General features: G+C 38.2%; 1 protein-coding gene across 1 annotated transcript in view; it reads right to left on the reverse strand.

The window, feature by feature from the left end:
- The window catches only part of hcn4 (hyperpolarization activated cyclic nucleotide-gated potassium channel 4), a 97,353-nt gene that overhangs the window by 40,901 nt on the left and 36,837 nt on the right, over positions 1 to 19,615 (reverse strand). Inside the window, exons 3-4 of the mRNA XM_060878888.1 lie at positions 5,459 to 5,620; positions 3,449 to 3,667 (exon numbers count right to left, since the gene is read on the reverse strand). Of these exons, the coding sequence (XP_060734871.1) occupies positions 3,449 to 3,667; positions 5,459 to 5,620 (381 nt within the window). The remainder of the gene's footprint in view (positions 1 to 3,448; positions 3,668 to 5,458; positions 5,621 to 19,615) is intronic.

Consider the following 19,615-nt stretch of genomic DNA (forward strand, 5'->3'; position numbering starts at 1 on the left):
AGGGATCCAGGCAACTGCTGTAACTTTGACCAGCTACGTTCACTCATTCACTTCATGGGCTCACAGTCGAAATGATCAACAACTCGATGAAGTTTTAATAATTTATATCTGAATCCTTGCTTCGAAGAAACCTGCATAACAAAACATAGCAAATATGCAGGTCCGATTTTTTTTCTTGATACTTTTCGAGAGCTCAAGGACTCATGGAAATTTTCAGTTTCCTCCACACTCAAGGCTTCTCACACCATCTCACTGAATATCTCACCTCTCTGTTCTAATTTCTCATTCCTTCAGCTTTCGCTCTCAAACACATTCACTGTCTGGCATAAACACATGTCTAGTGTCTGTATTTCGGTATAAATAAGAAGGTCTGCATAGAAACACAGTCTATGGTAGCATGTGAGACTAACAGAGCTGCTCACCAAATGCCTCATACTTTGTGTATTCTTCAGAAGTTGCAAGTTCTTCAGAAAAAGTACAAATACTCATCTTAAATCCTAAATTGAAATGTTCATTCAAGTTAAAGTGTAAAACTGAACCTTAATCTCTAACCTAGCTCTGACTTAATCCAAACCCCTAACCTAACCGTTACTTCACCCTTAACCCTAATGCTTATCCCTAACTTAACACTAACAGTAACCTTAGCCCCTAACCCTAAACTAGTACCACTAGTAGACTAGTAGTAAACTAGTAGTTACCCATGAATTTAGTCAACTATTAGCTAAAGATAACTGAAGTCAGCTTTATTCACAATTCTCTGTTAGCTATCTTGATAATAGCTCTGATACACAGTAGCTTAATGCTAATCACTAACTTTCACCATACAAACTGCAGCAATGTGTAACAGCAGATAGATTACAGTGACGGTATTAGGGCTCATTCTTGCTTCTGCGTCTGCTAAACATTTTAATATGTTAGTAATTTTGTTAAAGTCGTTACAAATAAATGATTATAGTAAAATGTGATGTAGCGAGTAGAAAGCAAATGTCTATGTACAGTAAGTATCAGATGAAGGAAAAACTGAGCAGTCTCCAGTGTCTGCACTCTGTAACAGACAGAGTTTAAACTTTTGAAGTTTTTTGCCACAGGAAAATCTTTAAGGAATGTTAAAAATGATGCACTTTATGGTTTTACTTTAACATCAGATGTAACTGTAAATGGATAGAAAAGGGTGGGCATCCATTTATGCTGCGGCGCCTGGGGAGCAGTTAGTGAGGGTTCGGTGCCTTGCTCAAGGGCACCTCAGTCATGTGGGTTCGAGTCAGACTCAAACCCACAACCTTTGGGTTAGAAGTCAAATACTCTAACCATTAGGCCATTAGGCCACAACTTCCCCTAGAGGAGTAAGAGAGTAAGAGGAGCACATTTCTTTAGTTTCCTATAAGAGCACATCCAACTAGCTGTTAGATGTTAGTTAAAAAATAGTATAAACACACTCTCATTATTTTATAATTTGCTATCACTATTTTATTTTGACTTCTCATTGTTTTTGGTGTTCTGAACAATTTTAACTGACCTGCATAACTGTGTGTGACACTCAATTATAGTTCTTCTCATATGTCTTTCCACAATCTTCAGAAACTGTTCAGTATTTATTTGCATCACTTTCTCACTCTTTCTATCAATCAAACTCAACCGTCTTGTTCATCCAGCTCTCTCTCTCTCTCTGCAGTTTTCTCACTCTTTCCCATCAATCTTCTGGCAGCATCTTACACCCAATATAACCCTCCTTCCCTTTCCCAGGGAGCACCTACCCTCCTTCTATCTCCCCTTCTCCATTTCCATCTTTCCAGCTTACTCCACAGATGGTGGGCCATGTGGCAGGCTGGCAGCTTTACTCATTATTATACCTGCCATACCCAGGGTGAGGCAGGCATCAGGGAGAGAGCGGAGACTTGCCACATGCTGGCATCATGCAGTTTTGTCCACCACTTCAGGTGAGCGCTGGGTTCACAGTACCCCGTGTGTCTTGTTATCAATTCTAATCTAAGAACACTGGATGCGTTAAAGGATTTAATTTTTTTCTTATCATTATAATGCAGTCAACCACAAAGATAAGGCTGATGTCCAAACTACATTTGTTTTATTAGTTTTGCGCTACAGATACAAAGCTAATATAGCTAAATTGTGAGGAAGTTATAGAACAAAAATTGAAAGGTAGTTTAGAAGTAGCAGCATTTTAACCCTTTGACACCCTTTGACAGTCAGCTTAGTTTAAACACACACACACACACACACACACACACACACATAAATTTAGCACTAATATAATAGACCAAGATAGCAGAGCTAGCTAAATAACAAACTCAAGTTAGCCATTTATGTACACTGCTAGTCAATTATGCTAGCAAATTTGATGTAAATAAAAAAACTTCTGAAGATTTAAAACAGTAAAACTACAGTTACTGTAGCAGTGATGCTAAAAATATGTTTCATGTTTTGCAACATTCTCACAGGGATCTAATCCGGCAAACGTTTATAAGGATATATCTTTTATCTTTCCTATTTTATATACATTTTCATACCAAAAAAAATGACATATGGTATGCTGACAAGGTTATAAGGGTTGTGATGATTCATTTGACATTGCATTGTAATTAATATTGTATTGTGTAAGCTGAGCTGTGAGAGTAAGTATATTGCTAAGCCTTAATGGTGTCTTTCTATTACAAAAAAGGTCACTAATTCCAGCATTAAAGTTTGTTCCCTCATACCAAGTTCTACAAATGCCCTACATGAAAACTTGCAATTCATTACCATATGTTCTACTAAGATATAGAGGTCACTAGCATAAATTGACTTAATGGTTTTTATTTAAATATAAGAACTTTTAAAATATTGTAATAATAAATTGATGAAATGTTTAGCAAAGGAAAATTCACAACAATAAACCTAGATAAAAAGCTACATAATAACCAGAAAACTGTAACTCTTAGAAAATAGTAAAAATTAACTAAGTAATTAACATTAATTAATAAATAAATTACAGCAATAAAAAAATCATTCGTAGAACCACACAAATCATTGTACAGGGTAGTGAGGTAAACATGGGACATGGGAAATGTTAAAGACTGAAATAAAGAACAAGTGGAACCAATCATAGTTACCCGAAAAGAAACGTAAATGTGGAAACCAAAGCGGGTCAAAATGGGTTAAAAATGAGAGCAACCAGATGTGTTAAAATAGTGTGTATATAATATTGAACACAGTGTTAATCACTGTCACCTCTTAATGACTTACATGACTCTGATATTGTTTAATTATTTCTATCTTTCATAATGCAATTTCTATTGCTTAGTTCTACAATATAATGTATTTAGAGAAGAATGGTAGATCTCATTTTTAAATGAAGCAATTAGTCAAAATTCTGCACTCGTAATGAATTCCTTTTAGCATGACCTTCCACTGGTTTCTATAGAATTTCCCTTCAGCAAAGCAACTCACTTACCTTTTCTTGGTATTGCCTTCGTGAGGAGTCCAGAGACTGGATGAGCGCCGTGGCATGGCCCACAAACATAGCATAGCATGTTGCTCCAACGATCATGCTGAGGATAGTAAGCCAAACGTCCGTCATTCCCACTGGAGGATACATGCCGTAACCGATGCACAGCATGTGACTCATGGCCTTGAAGAGGGCATACGAGTACTGCTGGCCCCACGTATCATTCTGCAGGGGGAAAGAGGGACACACACCCTGAGGCCATCACACTCACTATGTTAAAGGTCAACAAGCACTACAGTCTCTGAGGTCTGGGCCGCTTGAGGCAGCCATAGCAGGTGTTTCTGGACCGTGGCATTCAGAACCTGAAATGCACCACACATGCTAAGCATGCAGAATGTGAATAAAACACATAAAGGCCCGGGAAAATGTGAAGAATTCAGGTCAGCTGGCTAGACAGATTTCATTGCGTCCCTAAATTTGAATACATGTCTCTTTTCTTTTGGATCTATGTGGAAATCAATACCAGTACTTTCCTCAGGAGACATGTCCAAATTGCTTTCAAGCTAATTTGTGCAGAGGTGAATTCCAAAAAAGGGGCTGCCAGATTGGAAAAGAAATGATGACATGGTGCAATAATTTCCTGCATATGACTAACAAGTACATTAATTACATTTATTAATGGGGTTGCATCTAATAACATTGGTGTAACAGAAGAAAAAACAAAACCATCAGTAACTTGAGCTCCACAATGGCACAACAGAAACACATTACTGTTGTGAGATCTCCACAATGCCATAGCCATCCATCACCAGGAGTTAAGGAAGCATATTTGTTCTCTGAGTGGGAAAGATGGCATTTACTTTTCGTGATCATGGTAATGTGAGCCAATAGGCTAGTTACAACCAAAACAGTACTTCTACTCCCATCTTGTCCATTAGAATGGCAATGCTGCTAGTTTACAACTGGTACCTTTTGTGTCTGTTATGCTGACCAATGATGCAGCATGATTAAAAAGATGCAGCCAAGTGAATCCAAGTGTCTCAGAGAGAGCACTTAGCCTTTACCCTACCTGGTTGAAAGCTATCTGGTGGGTGGGAACTGTAAGGTGACCAAAGTGGGGAGAAAATTGGAGGATGGTTGGACAACTGTAATTTCTTTGTCATTTAAACACATTTTTATTTCTTCCTTTTATTTCTTTATTCTCCATTTCATGCTTCATCATCCCACAATGCACTTGTTCTACCCTCAGAGTTTGGGTGACCTACATTCAATCTGATCAGCCTTTATAACTCAATTCTGATGCATCTGTGCTATTTTAGGTATTCTGTAAGGTAATGACCAAATCACCATTAGACCTCAGAAGCCCACAAGTTCCCAGAAGCCTCATTGGTGAATTCTGGCTATAAATCAAATGTCACACGAGCCTTTTCTTATCTGAGCCCTGGCTGGATACTCCAGTCCTTCTCATGCAGGTGATCCAGGGTCACACCTCAGGTGTTCAGCAGCTTGTTTATATAACTGGAAAGGGAACTCAATTACCAGGTGGAAGAGAGTTTGTAATGAGACCAGGCTCTCTCGTCACTCTCCTGAGCACCAGGGCCTCTCAAAAAAGGAACACCTCTTGACTAACAATAATGCAAAATTAAAGCATAGCGAGGGTGCTCACTGGAAAATTGTCAATACTTGACTGATATTGAAGTAGGGCTTTACAAAAAATTAGCATCTGTTCCATTTCTCCTTGACAATTTTTTTTTAATAACACACCTTGTAAAATGTCACCTTCAAGAAAGTCTGATAACTTTTTCTGTCTATTGAAATGAATCTCGGAATACTGTACAAAAAGGAATAGACCAAAGATGACAAAATACAGAACAGATGAACCTCAGCTTGAGCACATGCACAGGTTGAGTACTGTAATTAACAGAAATCACATGAGATGAGGAGGAGACAGCATGAACCCTCTACAAAAACAAAAAAAATCTGATTGAGATTAAGGAACCATCTGAAAATACTCACCACCATCTTGTTTTTGGCGACCCAACAGTCGGGAGGGAAGTCCTGCAGCATGGGTACAAGGAACTGCAGGCAGCCATCCCAGTGGCACAGCAGGAGCATCATGCCAATCAGATTCACGATACGCACCATCGCACTGGCCAGGTCATATGTCATATGGAAAATCTGGGAAACAAATTTCAGACAAATTTAAGTGGTGAGTTTGTTGTCTTTGATTTCTCCACTAATGGCTTCTGATGTTAAATGAAGCTGTTTATAGACAAAATTAAGAAGCAATAAATAGTAAATTAGAGTCATTAAATCTGAAGAGCTCGGTAAGTTTATCTCCCTGTAGGTTTACTTTCCACATAAATTTTGATCTAAAAATGGACAAGAATATTAACTCTGTTTTATTTTTGCTATCGAGGCTACATATCCAGTACAAATCTAAAGAGAAACAGTGAAGAAGTGTCAGGTGTAGGATGCTATAAACTGATATAATTGACACATACACTACCTGTAAACGGTTTGGACAATAGAAGCATAACAATAAATTCCAGTCCTGATTAAGTTCCATTCATTCATTCCATCACGTGTTCACAATTTGATTCGATTCTCAAAATACTCACTCATTCTCTCTCATTTTCTACCGCTTATCCGAACTATCTCGGGTCACGGGGAGCCTGTGCCTATCTCAGGCGTCATCGGGCATCAAGGCAGGATACACCCTGGACGGAGTGCCAACCCATCGCAGGGCACACACACACACACACACTCTCATTCACTCACGCAATCACACACTATGGACAATTTTCCAGAGATGCCAATCAACCTACCATGCATGTCTTTGGACCGGGGGAGGAAACCGGAGTACCCGGAGAAAACCCCCGAGGCACGGGGAGAACATGCAAACTCCACACACACACAAGGCGGAGGCGGGAATCGAACCCCCAACCCTGGAGGTGTGAGGCGAATGTCCTAACCACTAAGCCACCGTGCCCCCCTGATTCTCAAAATATTTGTAACAAAATTTTAACAAAGGAAAAATGACTGAAAAGTCGAATTAAAAGCCTAAATATTTCGAAATAACTGATATATAATATATAATAATATAATTATTAATAAATGTAAAAAAATATATATAAACAGAGGTCTGATAAACAGAGGTCTGATCTTTGAAATATCATAAAAATAAATTAATAAATAAATAAATATGTTGATAATTACTCCTCAATATTTTATTAATCAAATTAAACATAATGAACTCTGTAAGGCTTCATAAATAGAGCATTTTTAGGCACTATATTTTGCAGCAGCCCAAAGCTGGTTTCACACAGTCATGACAATCCTATCCATGCCCTCATTGTCCCTCTAATCAATCACACCATTAAATAAGTTCTCAACCCATAATTTCACTGCCAAGGAATTTTAAATTAGGATTGCAATTTTATTTCACAAAAGATTTTCATTTCATTGTTTTCTGCTTGACTTTAAACTTCTTTTTTTAAATAATTGTAGTCATTACCGATTCCTATGTACTAGCTAATTTTCATAATCAAATGACATCTACCAAATGGGCAGAGTGAAGCTTACCACATGCTGCCTCTGAAACACATAAAGCTTCAGCACACGAAAGCTTGATTTCAACAAATTTAACCTGTACTTAATTAAATTGTACACCGTTCACTCATTCATTCATGTAGCTTAATTGTTCATGTAGCTTAAACTATGACGGATCAGAAAAACGCCCCGTCATAGACATTAGTGTCACTTGCAAGTATTAGATATTCATCCTTAATGCTAAAATCACACTGCATTCCATTCGTATATTTTCTCCCTCTCGCTTTAGACTCTCAAGCTTTTAAACCTTGCTCAAGGTCATATTCCTGGTTCATGCTGTGAGGGCTTTTTCCTGTAATGGGTTAGTTTATGTTTCCGTTAATCTGCTTCGAATTCCAGGCCACTGTGCTCTCAGTCACAAAAACGCTGGTGCCCGTAACGACGAGCTCTCCGTTATATAATCACTGTCCTTTTTTCCTGCTTTTCACAGATGCCACTAATGGCTCTCTGTTCTGGGAGTGTGTGTATATATGCATGTGTGTGTATGTGTGTGTAAAACCTCATTTTAGGGCTACGAGTCAAGAATAAGGCTTAAGCTTACACGGAGCAGGGAGACGATCACTAATGACCCTCTTAAATAATGACAGCGGAATAGAACAAAAATGTGCAGGGTCATTCCACTTTTCTCTCCCAAATGAAAGAGAGAGAGAGAGAGAAAGAGAGAGAGAGAAGGGGGGATGCTGATAAGGCAAGGTCTGCTAATCCTAATGTTAACTGCACCCATGGGATGCTCCCGGACGCCCAAGCAGGCTGATGAGTGTTAATGGACGCCACAATTTAAAGCTACTTAATCCTATTTAGGTCATGGCGTGTGCTGCTAACTGCATCTCTCCATATTAAAAGCCACTCATCCACTCGATGTTCTCTCGGAAGAGCCTTATAAATCAATTACAGTGACTCATATAAGTCATACAAACTCTCTTAGAATCTCTTTCTCTTGTCCAATACAAGCACCTGCCACCTGTCAGTGTAATTAAACTCCATATGCTTTGTTTTTTACTCCTTTTATTTCTTTTGTGCAACAGGATTCAAAGGGATACAGACTGAATTAGAAGCACTGGCTTTTAATGAATGCATTATGCGCTACCTAATGAAAGTTTGCTTACCCTTAGGACATAAAGACAAAAAAATTATTTATGCTAACAAAACTCACGGATGTCCCTTCGTTATAAGAAGCTACAAAAGTGAGTTATATTAAAATATTATTATATAACAGTGCTATTTATTTCCCTAATCTTATTTCTGGAAAGTCTAAAAAGAGGTTGGTGATGGACTGGTTGTTTGTAGCCTTTGTAACATAAGTAATAACACAAACTTCTTCCTTAACATTAAATTAACTAAAAATAAAATGTATGCTGTGGCATTCTTTAAAAAACATTTTAGGACATATTATATTAGATATTAGACTGTGAGATCAGTAACTCTGCAACGCTTTGCTGTTGCTTGCATCACACCAACGTGAAGTGGTCATGATTAGTTAATTTTACTCTTTTATTCTTTACATCACAAACAGATATGAAAAGAGATTTGAACCTACAACTAACCAATCACTAGCCAGGAACTTTAAAATTCCTCTGCTAGTTTTAGTTGTATGAAGTGTGAATAACTAGATAGCATTAGCTAGATGGAAGCATGGCTAACACTGCCATTATTTGATAACTAGCTATGTTGCTAACATACTCCTAAAAAAAAAACAAAAAAAAAAATCAACACATTAGGAATCAGAGTTGGGGAAACATTTTATCAGTTATCCTATAAAGAAATGTGCCATTTTGAGGAAATTTGCTAATATCACCGACATGTTTACAATTGCAGTTACTTTCAGAAAGTACAACCTGAAAATAACAATTATTTCCAAACACAAATTGATAAACTAAATAAAGAAGGAATTAGCAAAGCAGACCAAATGTGTTTGATTAGCTAGAATTAAGAGAAGCATTTTTGCATAACTAGCCAGCCATGATTAATTAATTGGTGGGAAACCATTATGATTTTTGTTCCATTTTTGTGGTAGCAGTATGGCTCATACTGCATGAGATACCCAGTGATATTAAAGACACGTGTTTATATCACTGCCAGATACCAATCCCCAGCTCATAAAGACGAGTATCGAGTGTGCACAAGATAGAAAGTTCCGTCTCTTTTTGCATGAGAGAAGACATCAAGCTCTCTCTGTGTTTATTCAAAGCATTTAACCCGGGGCACATTTATATTTTCCGAGTGGAGTCATTCACCTGATTGCACCGTTTTCACTCAATCTACCTAAACTGCCCCCCCTCCAGCATGAGATGCCCATTTGCTTTGCAAAATGCCAATTGCTCTTTTCAAGCTCTATTGCGAACACATAATGGCATCCGATGTCGGCTCCTCTGACTGGAAGTAAACGTCATTTTGTAGCATTAACTCGCTGTAAACGCGTTTACTGATAGAATTAATTAGGAAGTGATACTGTGGTACTATGATAAAAAAGAGACAATAAGACAAAGACAGTAATAGATCAATAGATAAATAAAGAGAGAGAGAGAGAGAGAGAGAGAGAGAGAGAGAGAGAGAGAGAGAGAGAGAGAGATCTAAGCTAAATAAGGATATTAAATAAAACAGGATATTATAATTCAAAATTGATTTCAATGATTATTTTATATTTTTTAAATAATATTTAGCACTGAATTCATTTAACCCAATATCAATCTTGGAATTTCATCCACAACATGGAAACAAGGACAAAAATTAAGAGATGTTTATGGTCTCTAGGAAATCTACAACTCTACAAAGTCACATTTACACAATGCCCTGTCTTTTAAATCCGGTCAATTCCTGATTGTGGTTAAAAGCAACTCGGGTTAGCTGAATTAACCCCTTGAACTCTCAGGGCTCTTTTGTAACGACATCCTTTTCCTTTTAGCTACATTTTAGTTACTGAATAATTCATATTACTTGCTGAATAATATGCTTTAGGATGAATAAATGAATAATAAGCACAGAATCAGGATAAAATATGATTGCTTTAGCGCATGTGAAACACAAATCAATTCAGAAAATGAAACTATTTTTCTGTCTTGTCTATAACTCCCAGTGGTTTCATGCAAGAGATTGGATAAGTGGGGAAAAGTTTTGAATTAAACACAGCAGGGTTTGTTGATAAGGAAAGGGGGTCAATACAGGTCAATGGGGCAAGTTGTATGTTTTCCTTCAGCAGCACAAACAGTGTTTAATTCAGATTATACCACAGAAATTTGTTCAAAGCTAACATTTTTAAACATTTATTACAGAAGGAAAATACTTTTAGCAATCTTTCAATCGATAGTAGCATCTAAAGTTGTGACGCAAGTTCTCGTTAGCGCTTACGTTATAGCAGCTTTATATATATACACAAGTATTTTTAGTACAAGAACCATTAAATTCCCTGTCCAGCATCTAGTGTGTGGTTGTGTAAGTATTATAGTTGTAATTATCATTTCTTATTTGTGTTTTCAGATGAAAGAACCCTGAGGAACCTCCACCAACGAAACAAATTCTTCCATGTCTAATCAGCAGTACTCCAAACCTACCAGTTGATCAAGACCCAACTGAAATATGGCCTAAAAAATGATTATGTTTGATTTTCAATATAAGCTGTCCTTAAGCCTCTCTGTCAACTTTTATAAGGACCCGAGGGCTCTCCAGCCAGACCGGCATGACAGCATGCAAATCTCAGATAAAAATGGTAATATGAAAGAGCAGAAGCCATTAGACGTAATTGGGTTCAGCTAAGGGACTGATCCTTCTGTCGCTCGCTCTTTCTCTCTGTCGCTTTCACTTTCTCACTCGTCGATCTTCAGAGTTAATAAATTAGCAACGCAAAAAGTGAAGAGAGGCTTTGACTCAATCAGAGAGTAAAATTCTCTTGGTAAATTGCTGAAATCTTCTGTAATGTAGGGTTATTATGCCGACTGAGGTCTGAAGAATTAGATTTAATGCAACTCTGTACATCTGAGCTCCAAACAGTGAGAGACTTTTCTAGGAATGTATAAATCATGGAGTCAGTGGGTGATGTGGAAGATGGTGGGGAAGAGCTTCTCCTTTCTTTCACTCTCTGTGCTTTTCTGCTGTTACTTAGTTTATCTATTCCCTTTATCTCAAAAAGCTACATATAGCATACGAAATGATGGACACACACACACAAACACACACACACACACACACACACACGCTTCAAAACTATTGTTGAAAGAATCTAACTGGGCATTTTGTCTAGTGAGGCAGAACAAACATGTATAAAAACATCAAGCGTTCTTTTAGTGTACGTTTTTTAAGGCAGCAGGTGAATTTGTTTTTTCTTAACCATAAAATGCTTTACAATGTAAACACAAACACAAAGGACAGTGAACTACAAAACTATGTCTTGCCGTTTTTTTAAACAATTAAACGTATTCCTGCTTAAATATTATTCCAGGAGAGAACTCCATCATTGTCTATAGCAGTTGTATGCAACTAACATTTGCACCGGTTCAGATTACAACACTCTTCTTGGTCTGGATAAACAACAGACATAACTGAATGGTGCAAACAATATATCATGGAATAATATATGACTATAAATAATAAAATTGAAGTTTTTGTTTTTGCAGTTTTGTTAGTAGCGGTTCCCGTGCCTCGGGGGTTTCCTCCGGGTACTCCGGTTTCCTCCCCAGGTCCAAAAACATGCATTGTAGGTTGATTGGCATCTCTGGAAAATTGTCCGTAGTGTGTGATTGCGTGAGTGAATGAGAGTGTGTGTGTGTGCCCTGCGATGGGTTGGCACTCCGTCCAGGGTGTATCCTGCCTTGATGCCCAATGACGCCTGAGATAGGCACAGGCTCCCCGTGACCCGAGGTAGTTCGGATAAGCGGTAGAAGATGAATGAATGAATGAATGTTAGTAGCGGTGCTTTACGTTTGACTAGACTTCACTTACATTTCACAGACATGTATTGAATCTGCTCAGGGACAATAAACTAAACTTAAACTAAATAAAAGAATATAATTTCAACATGTGTGAAATCTCTTCCCTTCATCAGCCAGCGCCTCTAGCTATGTAGCTAGTCTCTGGTCTGATAAAACTCTGCTTTTACCTACATAAAGTACATAGATGTATATGATCGGATATAAATAGAGGATGTGCTATAGAAATCGAGTCGGTTCATGTTTAGAAAAGTGTATATCACATATGCGTTACAGCACAGTGAAATTCTTTCTTCACATATCCCTTCTTTGGAGGCACAGGGTCAGCCATAATACAGCACCCCTGGAGCAGAGATAGTTAAGAGCCTTGCTCAATGGCCCAACAGGGGCAGCTTGGCAGTGCTGGGGCTTGAACCACAATCTTCCAACTAACAACCCAGAACCTTAATAATTTGAGCCCTGCTGCAACACTGTATATTTAATTATATACAGACATTTTCCAAGTACTCCATTGGCCAGTTATTGGCTTTTGCTCTGTACCTTTTGACATTTCGTGACTATAGTATTATCAAATAATGTCATCCAAAAAAAAAGTTTTCACCAAATAGAATTTCAAATTCTAATGAAAGTGAGATACATGCATAGTGCGTATAAGTTGCAAGACAACTAGGACTCTTATTTGAAACTGGCAAATTCAGATCTGTGAATAAACTGACTCATCTCAGTATAAGCTGGGGAAATTCACAATGCTGAAGCATCTGGTGCTGGCTGTCACTGTTACTAATGATGATGAATGCTCAGTGTGATTGATCCACGTGAATTCCAAGACAATTACTCACACACTGCGCAGCAAACAGTGTTAGAATTCATTCTCACAGCTTCAGAAAGAAGGCTTTGGTGTCTCGACGCTATGTGGCAGATGGATTAAACTGGTTGTCATATGCTCATGTTCGCTCCAGATAGAGCTTCTCCGAAAATCCTTTAGTGCTGTCTTAGAAACAAAGAGGCCAAACAAAGAAGGAGAGCTCCTCCATTAACACTTGGGAAATGGGATTCATCTACACAACATGAGTGGGTGTAGAAAGGGGGCGGTAAAGGATATATATGTTTATATATTTATTTATTGTAATTGGAATAGCAAGAGCAATTTATGTGAAGCAATTTTCTTACAATTATAACCATCACGCAAATGTTTAGTGAAATGTATTGCTTTAAAGATCATTATTTAGCAGCTGCTATTAATTAATATTAATAATTATAGTAACAAATATGGATCTGATCCTGAGATTAATGAGTTAAAAAGAAATGCATAACCTTCGTTACCAGGCATACATTTGGACACACCCATCATAATGTTTTTTAAATACATTTTTTACTATTTTCTTCTATTTCAAAATATTAATAATTTCTATTCCAATAAAAAAATAAGAATAAATTGGAGGCTTTAAAAATCTGGTCTATTATAAGCCTTCAATTGTCTCTATGTTAAATACCATAGTATTTATATATATATAATTTCTATGCTGTGTTGGAGATGTTATTTATAATCTGATTGGTCCCAAAATAATCCCTACATGATCTAAACTGTATCATCTTATTAACTCACTATCATTATTAAATATTGTTTACAATACATTTCTTCTCCATTTTCACCTTTCATTCAATTAACTATATACAAAGAAATTATTAAGACTCTTAAAATTCCTCCTTATTACCCCTAACACTTTTTGACCTTACGAGCTCTTTTAAGTGTTAAGATGCTTTATGAATAACTTTTATCTTCACTAGGACCTTCTCTTTAATTTTAGTAGGAAACGCCCACATTTCTAAGAATTTTCTTCGAATTTCTTCACTAGGAGAAGCTTTGCACTGAGACTTTTCATGAATACAAACCCTGACCTATATTACATTTTAAATTCCGTTCAACTACTTCATAACAAGCTTTAATCAGGAGGCTTTAATAAAGTTCCCAAATAGACCGAAATTCCCCGCTGCTTGAAACAACTTTCTTATAGTTCAAATAAATCTGATATTGCGCTTGTACAATATTTACTGGATCTGAATCTCCAGAAAACTCGGTGTGAAAACTTTTTGTTCTTGTTGGATTACGAACTTTGAGAGAGAGAGAGAGAGAGAGAGAGGGAGAGAGAGAGAGAGAGAGAGAGAGAGAGAGAGAGAGAGAGAGAGAAAGAGTAAGAGAGAAAGAGTAAGAGAGAGAGAGAGAGAGAGAGAGAGAGAGAGAGAGAGAGAGAGAGAGAAAGAGTAAGAGAGAGAGAGAGAGAGAGACAGAGAGAGAGAGAGAAAGACTAAGAGAGAGAGAAAGAGAGAGAGAGAGTAAGAGAGAGAGAGAGAGAGAGTAAGAGAGAGAGAAAGAGTAAGAGAGAGTAAGACAGAGAGAGAGAGAGAGAGAGAGAGAGAGAGAGAGAGAGAGAGAGAGAGAGAGAGAGAGACTCCCTTTGTCACAGCACATAACCCCATCTTTGATTGATTTTATTTAATTTAATTATTTATTATTCTATATTGTATTCTAAAATAGCATTAATTATATAATTAAATCCGTATATTCAGATTTTCCTCATGTTTTTTTTTCAGATATTCTACATACTGTACACTTCTTTTTTTTTTCAGTTGCTCTTGAAATTCATTTTATTCCACTTAAATATGTAATTTGTTCTACTTTTAAGATTTTATTCTTATTCAGTCTTGCCCTCCATTAAGAACAAACCAAGATCAAACAAACCCAAGTCACATCGTCTACACAAAATAATGCGTATCACGACATTATTGTGTTATCTTTTCATAAATATCTAAGATTTATACAATAGTAAAATAATAATACGTCTAAATAATAAGCACATTTTTTTAGCTCTATCGCTAACGCAGTTGAAGCCCAGTTTGCTGCCACTAGTTTAACTTTTCAAGCCCATTCCTCTAAAACTTTATGTGCTGTAAGCAATGTTCTACTTATTATGCATAATCCATCAGTCTCAGTTTTTTTGTAGTGATGTTTTCGGTACAACAAAAGGTCATAGTTATTTATTTAACTGATGAATAAACCTAGCTGTGGTCGATATTAAAGGGCCGTGTGCTGCATCCACACATCCCTAAGAAATATCTCAGGCAGTTGTGAGAACATGAGCCGCGAGGCAGCCGGCAAACTAAATCATTTATCGTTTACACGTCCCTAATGAAGACAAAAAGTGTATTTGAAATGAGACTTAAGAGAAAATCGGAGAAAAAAGAAAACAGGTACGCAGTACACATACTTTTTACTGTTGAATTTAATTATTTTTTATTTTTTAATTTATTTTTTTTTAACTATGTATGTTTTCTGACCACATTTAAACATGTAAGTTCCTTTTAATACTCATATAAACACCGTGAAGCTGTAAACACTTCTTTTCTTCCGTTAACAGCCTCTCTTTATCCTCACTTTCCATGCTAATGAGACAAAATAAGCAGCTTGTCATGTTAATGTTACCGAGAAAACAGAAAGCGAAAAAAGATTTTCGCAGAGCACTGTCATTGGAGACTTCTCCATTAATCTTAAATAAACATCAACTAACAGAAAGCATCACTGATTAGAGTCTCCTACATCTGTTTATTATTATACTATTATTTGGGGTCAACCGTCCAGAGCGATGGGGAGTGTCGAAAAGAGGTGAAGAGGCAAGTGCAGGTGGGTTGGAGTGGGTTGAGAAATGTGTCAGGAGTGTCGTGTGACCCGAAGAGTGTCAGTGAGAATCAATGGAAAGATGTACTGTAGAAGACAGTAGTGAGAGCAGCACTGCTGTATGGGTTTGAGACTGTAGCAGTGAGGAAAAGATATGAGGTAGAGATGGAGGTACAGTAGCAGAGATGAGGATGTTGAGGTTCTCCTTAGGAGTGATGAGGATGGACAGGAGCACATCAGAGGGACAGCTCAGGTTGGCTGTTTTGGGGACAAGGTCAGAGAGGATAGACGGTTTGGACATGTACAGAGGAGGGAGATGGTTATATTGTTAGAAGGATGTTAGAGATGGAGCTGCCAGGTAAGAGGACAAGAGGAAGGCTAAAGAGGAGATATATGGATGTGTTAAATAATTACATGAAGTTAATTTGCGTGAGAGTAGAGGATGATGAGGATAGAGTTAGGTGGAAACAGATTATTCGCTGTGGTGATCCCTAACGGGATAAAATCAAAAGAAGTAGAAGATTATTAAGGGTGTACAAAGTTATGCACTGTGTGGTTCAACCAGCAAATTTATATGCCGAAGCAATGTCAAGCAAATTTACTGTTATAAAGTATTTTACGTGGGCACGGTGGCTTAGTGGTTAGCACGTTCGCCTCACACCTCCAGGGTTGTGGGTTCGATTCCCGCCTCCGCCTTGTGTGTGTGGAGTTTGCATGTTCTCCCCGTGCCTCAGGGGTTTCCTCCGGGTACTCCGGTTTCCTCCCCCGGTCCAAAGACATGCATGATAGGTTGATTGGCATCTCCAGAAAATTGTCCGTAGTGTGTGATTGCGTGAGTGAATGAGAGTGTGTGTGTGTGCCCTGCGATGGGTTGGCACTCCGTCCAGGGTGTATCCTGCCTTGATGCCCGATGACGCCTGAGATAGGCACAGGCTCCCCGTGACCCGAGGTAGTTCGGATAAGCGGTAGAAAATGAATGAATGAAAGTATTTTACTGTAATTTAGGTCCTGTTTGGATAGAAATAAATGGATGAAATGAATAAAAGCGGGTGTTTTGGTTGTAGCTTGTAAGGTAATGCTGAAATGAACCCCTGCAATGGGCAGCATATTCTTTATGTAAGTGTTCAGAGACGGCTTACTGAACATATTAATTTCAGTCAAGGCACATTTCCCTTGTGAATGACTCGTCACTGGAACTGCCAAGGCTCTTTGTATAGCTCACAATACACTATTCATGCTTTTCTATTATCTCAAACTGGACAGAGTCTCACAAAGGTGCCAGGTCAGTGGGTAAAAATGAAACCTAAAAAGCTAATCAGTGGAATTTCTTCAATACTTATAACTACGTGATCATATTAAGAATTGGCCAGCCACTCCAGTGAAGTACGCAAGTTTGGGCATGTCGGATAAGTCCCTCAAAAATGAGCCATAAAACCTGAACTTTCCCACATGACAATATTAATAGAGATAGACTCTGTGCCTCCACATCATAAACAAATACAGATGGTCCAGCCTCCAAAGCTCCATACGCCGAGATCAAACCGCCTTGCATAATTGTCTGTCATGGTTCCGCCCACTTACTTCATCTTTGTTAAATCTTTTCGGCTGATTTGGGATTTGCTTGTCGTCCTAAAGAGAAGGTTTAAGCGCCGTCATTAAAACAATATTGGCCTAAAGGGGATGCTTCAGCATTTTAAACACCTCCTTCATTAATGCGCTCAAATCTTGCCCCTGGACACTCGACTCTAAGAGCTCGGCTCGGTCTGATAGCCATCATGGGGCGAACCGTGACGTCACCAGCGTCTGGTGCAGTGGTTGTTCTCGGAGGTCAGTCATTAGTGCTTTGATTCGAATTTGATTTAATCACATGCTGACTAATTTGATTCCACTCCATGCTCCGTCGATGGAGGAGGACATCCGGGCAACGTCTTATTTTTAGCCGCGGTGAAATATGACAGCTACAGTGAACCAGCTGTCAGAGTGAAGGGGCAGCGTGGCAGCCCTCCTCAGTGTGATGCTTACTGTGTAGCACTTAGGAGTATTTTATCTCTGTCACTCTTATCCCTGTCACATTGCTGCCCACCATCTTCCAGCTCTAGTTGGTAGCATGACCAGTTAAGCCATTCCTTGTTTGGTGTCTAGAGCATCTGGAGCAGACCGGGTGAGATGAGGTCATGATTGGCACTGTTGCTTAGCAAAAAAAAAAAAAAAAAAAAAAAAAAAAAAACTTTTACATCATCAAACAGAAATGATGTATGATTATCACCCCGAACACCAAACTTTGATTGAATTTAGTCCTTTTAAAATCTGTGCATATATATTTTATGAATTATAATAATTTTGAGTCACAGAGGTCAATGTAACCTTGAGAAAAAAAATATATTTTGATTCTCAGCTTCACCTTCATTAACCGATCTCAGACTTTAAGGGTTTCATGTCTATTAATTTTTGATATTGGTCTTCAAATATTTGAGTATTTGAGTATATGGTTATACAGATAAATACAAGACCAGAAGGGATGTGGTAGCCTAGTGGTTAAGGTGTTGAACTACTGATCAGAAGTTCATGAGTTTGAATCCCAGGCCCACTGACTTGCTCCTGCTGGGCCCCTGAGCAAGGCTCTTAACCCTCAGCTGTATAAAATGTAAGTTACTCTGGATAAGGGTGTCTGGTAAATGTAGCTGTTTTAATAGAGCTTGCTACAGAACTAAACTAAAATGAAGATGAGGAACTTGTATTTATAAAAGGATGTACTTCTCTATAAGGTATGCCACAGTCCTGTCATGAAAAGATGCATTTATATTGCATAAATATTTTTATCCATATCACAAATTATAAATCATTCAGTCAACCAAAAATGTCCCTTTAGTTGTTTTTAAGGCAAATAGCATCATATAAATAGCTATTAAATCATTCATTATGAAAATTAAAGTGCACAGCATGGAAGCCTATCAAACAAAGCCTTCCTTACAACTTTGGACAGAGGACACTAAGTCTACAGCAGCATCCGGAGATTTTTTTTCTTTTATTTCACACAAAGGATTCAAAGTAAATGGTGATATTAAACCCATTTCTGCTATCTGAGATTACCCAAGAAGCTAAAATCTGAAGGTGTTTATCTTCAGCCACTATAATTCTGTGTAAGGTTATCCAAAAGAGGAAAAAACGAACGTCTCGCACTGAAAGCTAAACAGAGTCCTGACTCATTTTCGATCAGACTTGCAACAATAAAAGTAACCATTTGTTTATACTGAATCAAAATGTCCTGTAATGTGATGTTTATTCTGCTGGAGGAATAGAACACCAGTTTGAGGGTAATAAGGGCTGAACCACTACAGTATGTCCAAGTCTAGCATTAAGGTACAGTAGCATCTCTAAGCTGATGACTGATTAGTTGACATCCTCTAAATGCTGATTAGTATATGGTTATATAGTACAGACTGATCTAAATATCTCACCTGTACCTGTCACACTGTCACAGAGCTATCAATGCTAACAGAGTATAATGCAGCATACTAATGGGACATATTTTGGGGCTTTTCTCTAGTAAAGAAAGCTCCCTCTCAGGCAACAGGAAAATTAACAAGAAAAACATTGTTGTTGTTGGGGGGGCACGGTGGCTTAGTGGTTAGCACGTTTGCCTCACACCTCCAGGGTTGGGGGTTCGATTCCCGCCTCCGCCTTGTGTGTGTGGAGTTTGCATGTTCTCCCCGTGCCTCGGGGGTTTCCTCCGGGTACTCCGGTTTCCTCTCCCGGTCCAAAGACATGCATGGTAGGTTGATTGGCATCTCTGTAAAATTGTCCGTAGTGTCTGATTGCGTGAGTGAATGAGAGTGTGTGTGTGTGCCCTGCGATGGGTTGGCACTCCGTCCAGGGTGTATCCTGCCTTGATGCCCGATGACGCCTGAGATAGGCACAGGCTCCCCGTGACCCGAGGTAGTTCGGATAAGCGGTAGAAGATGAATGAAT

The sequence above is a fragment of the Tachysurus vachellii genome, chromosome 9, assembly GCF_030014155.1.
Source record: "Tachysurus vachellii isolate PV-2020 chromosome 9, HZAU_Pvac_v1, whole genome shotgun sequence".
NCBI lineage: Eukaryota > Metazoa > Chordata > Actinopteri > Siluriformes > Bagridae > Tachysurus > Tachysurus vachellii.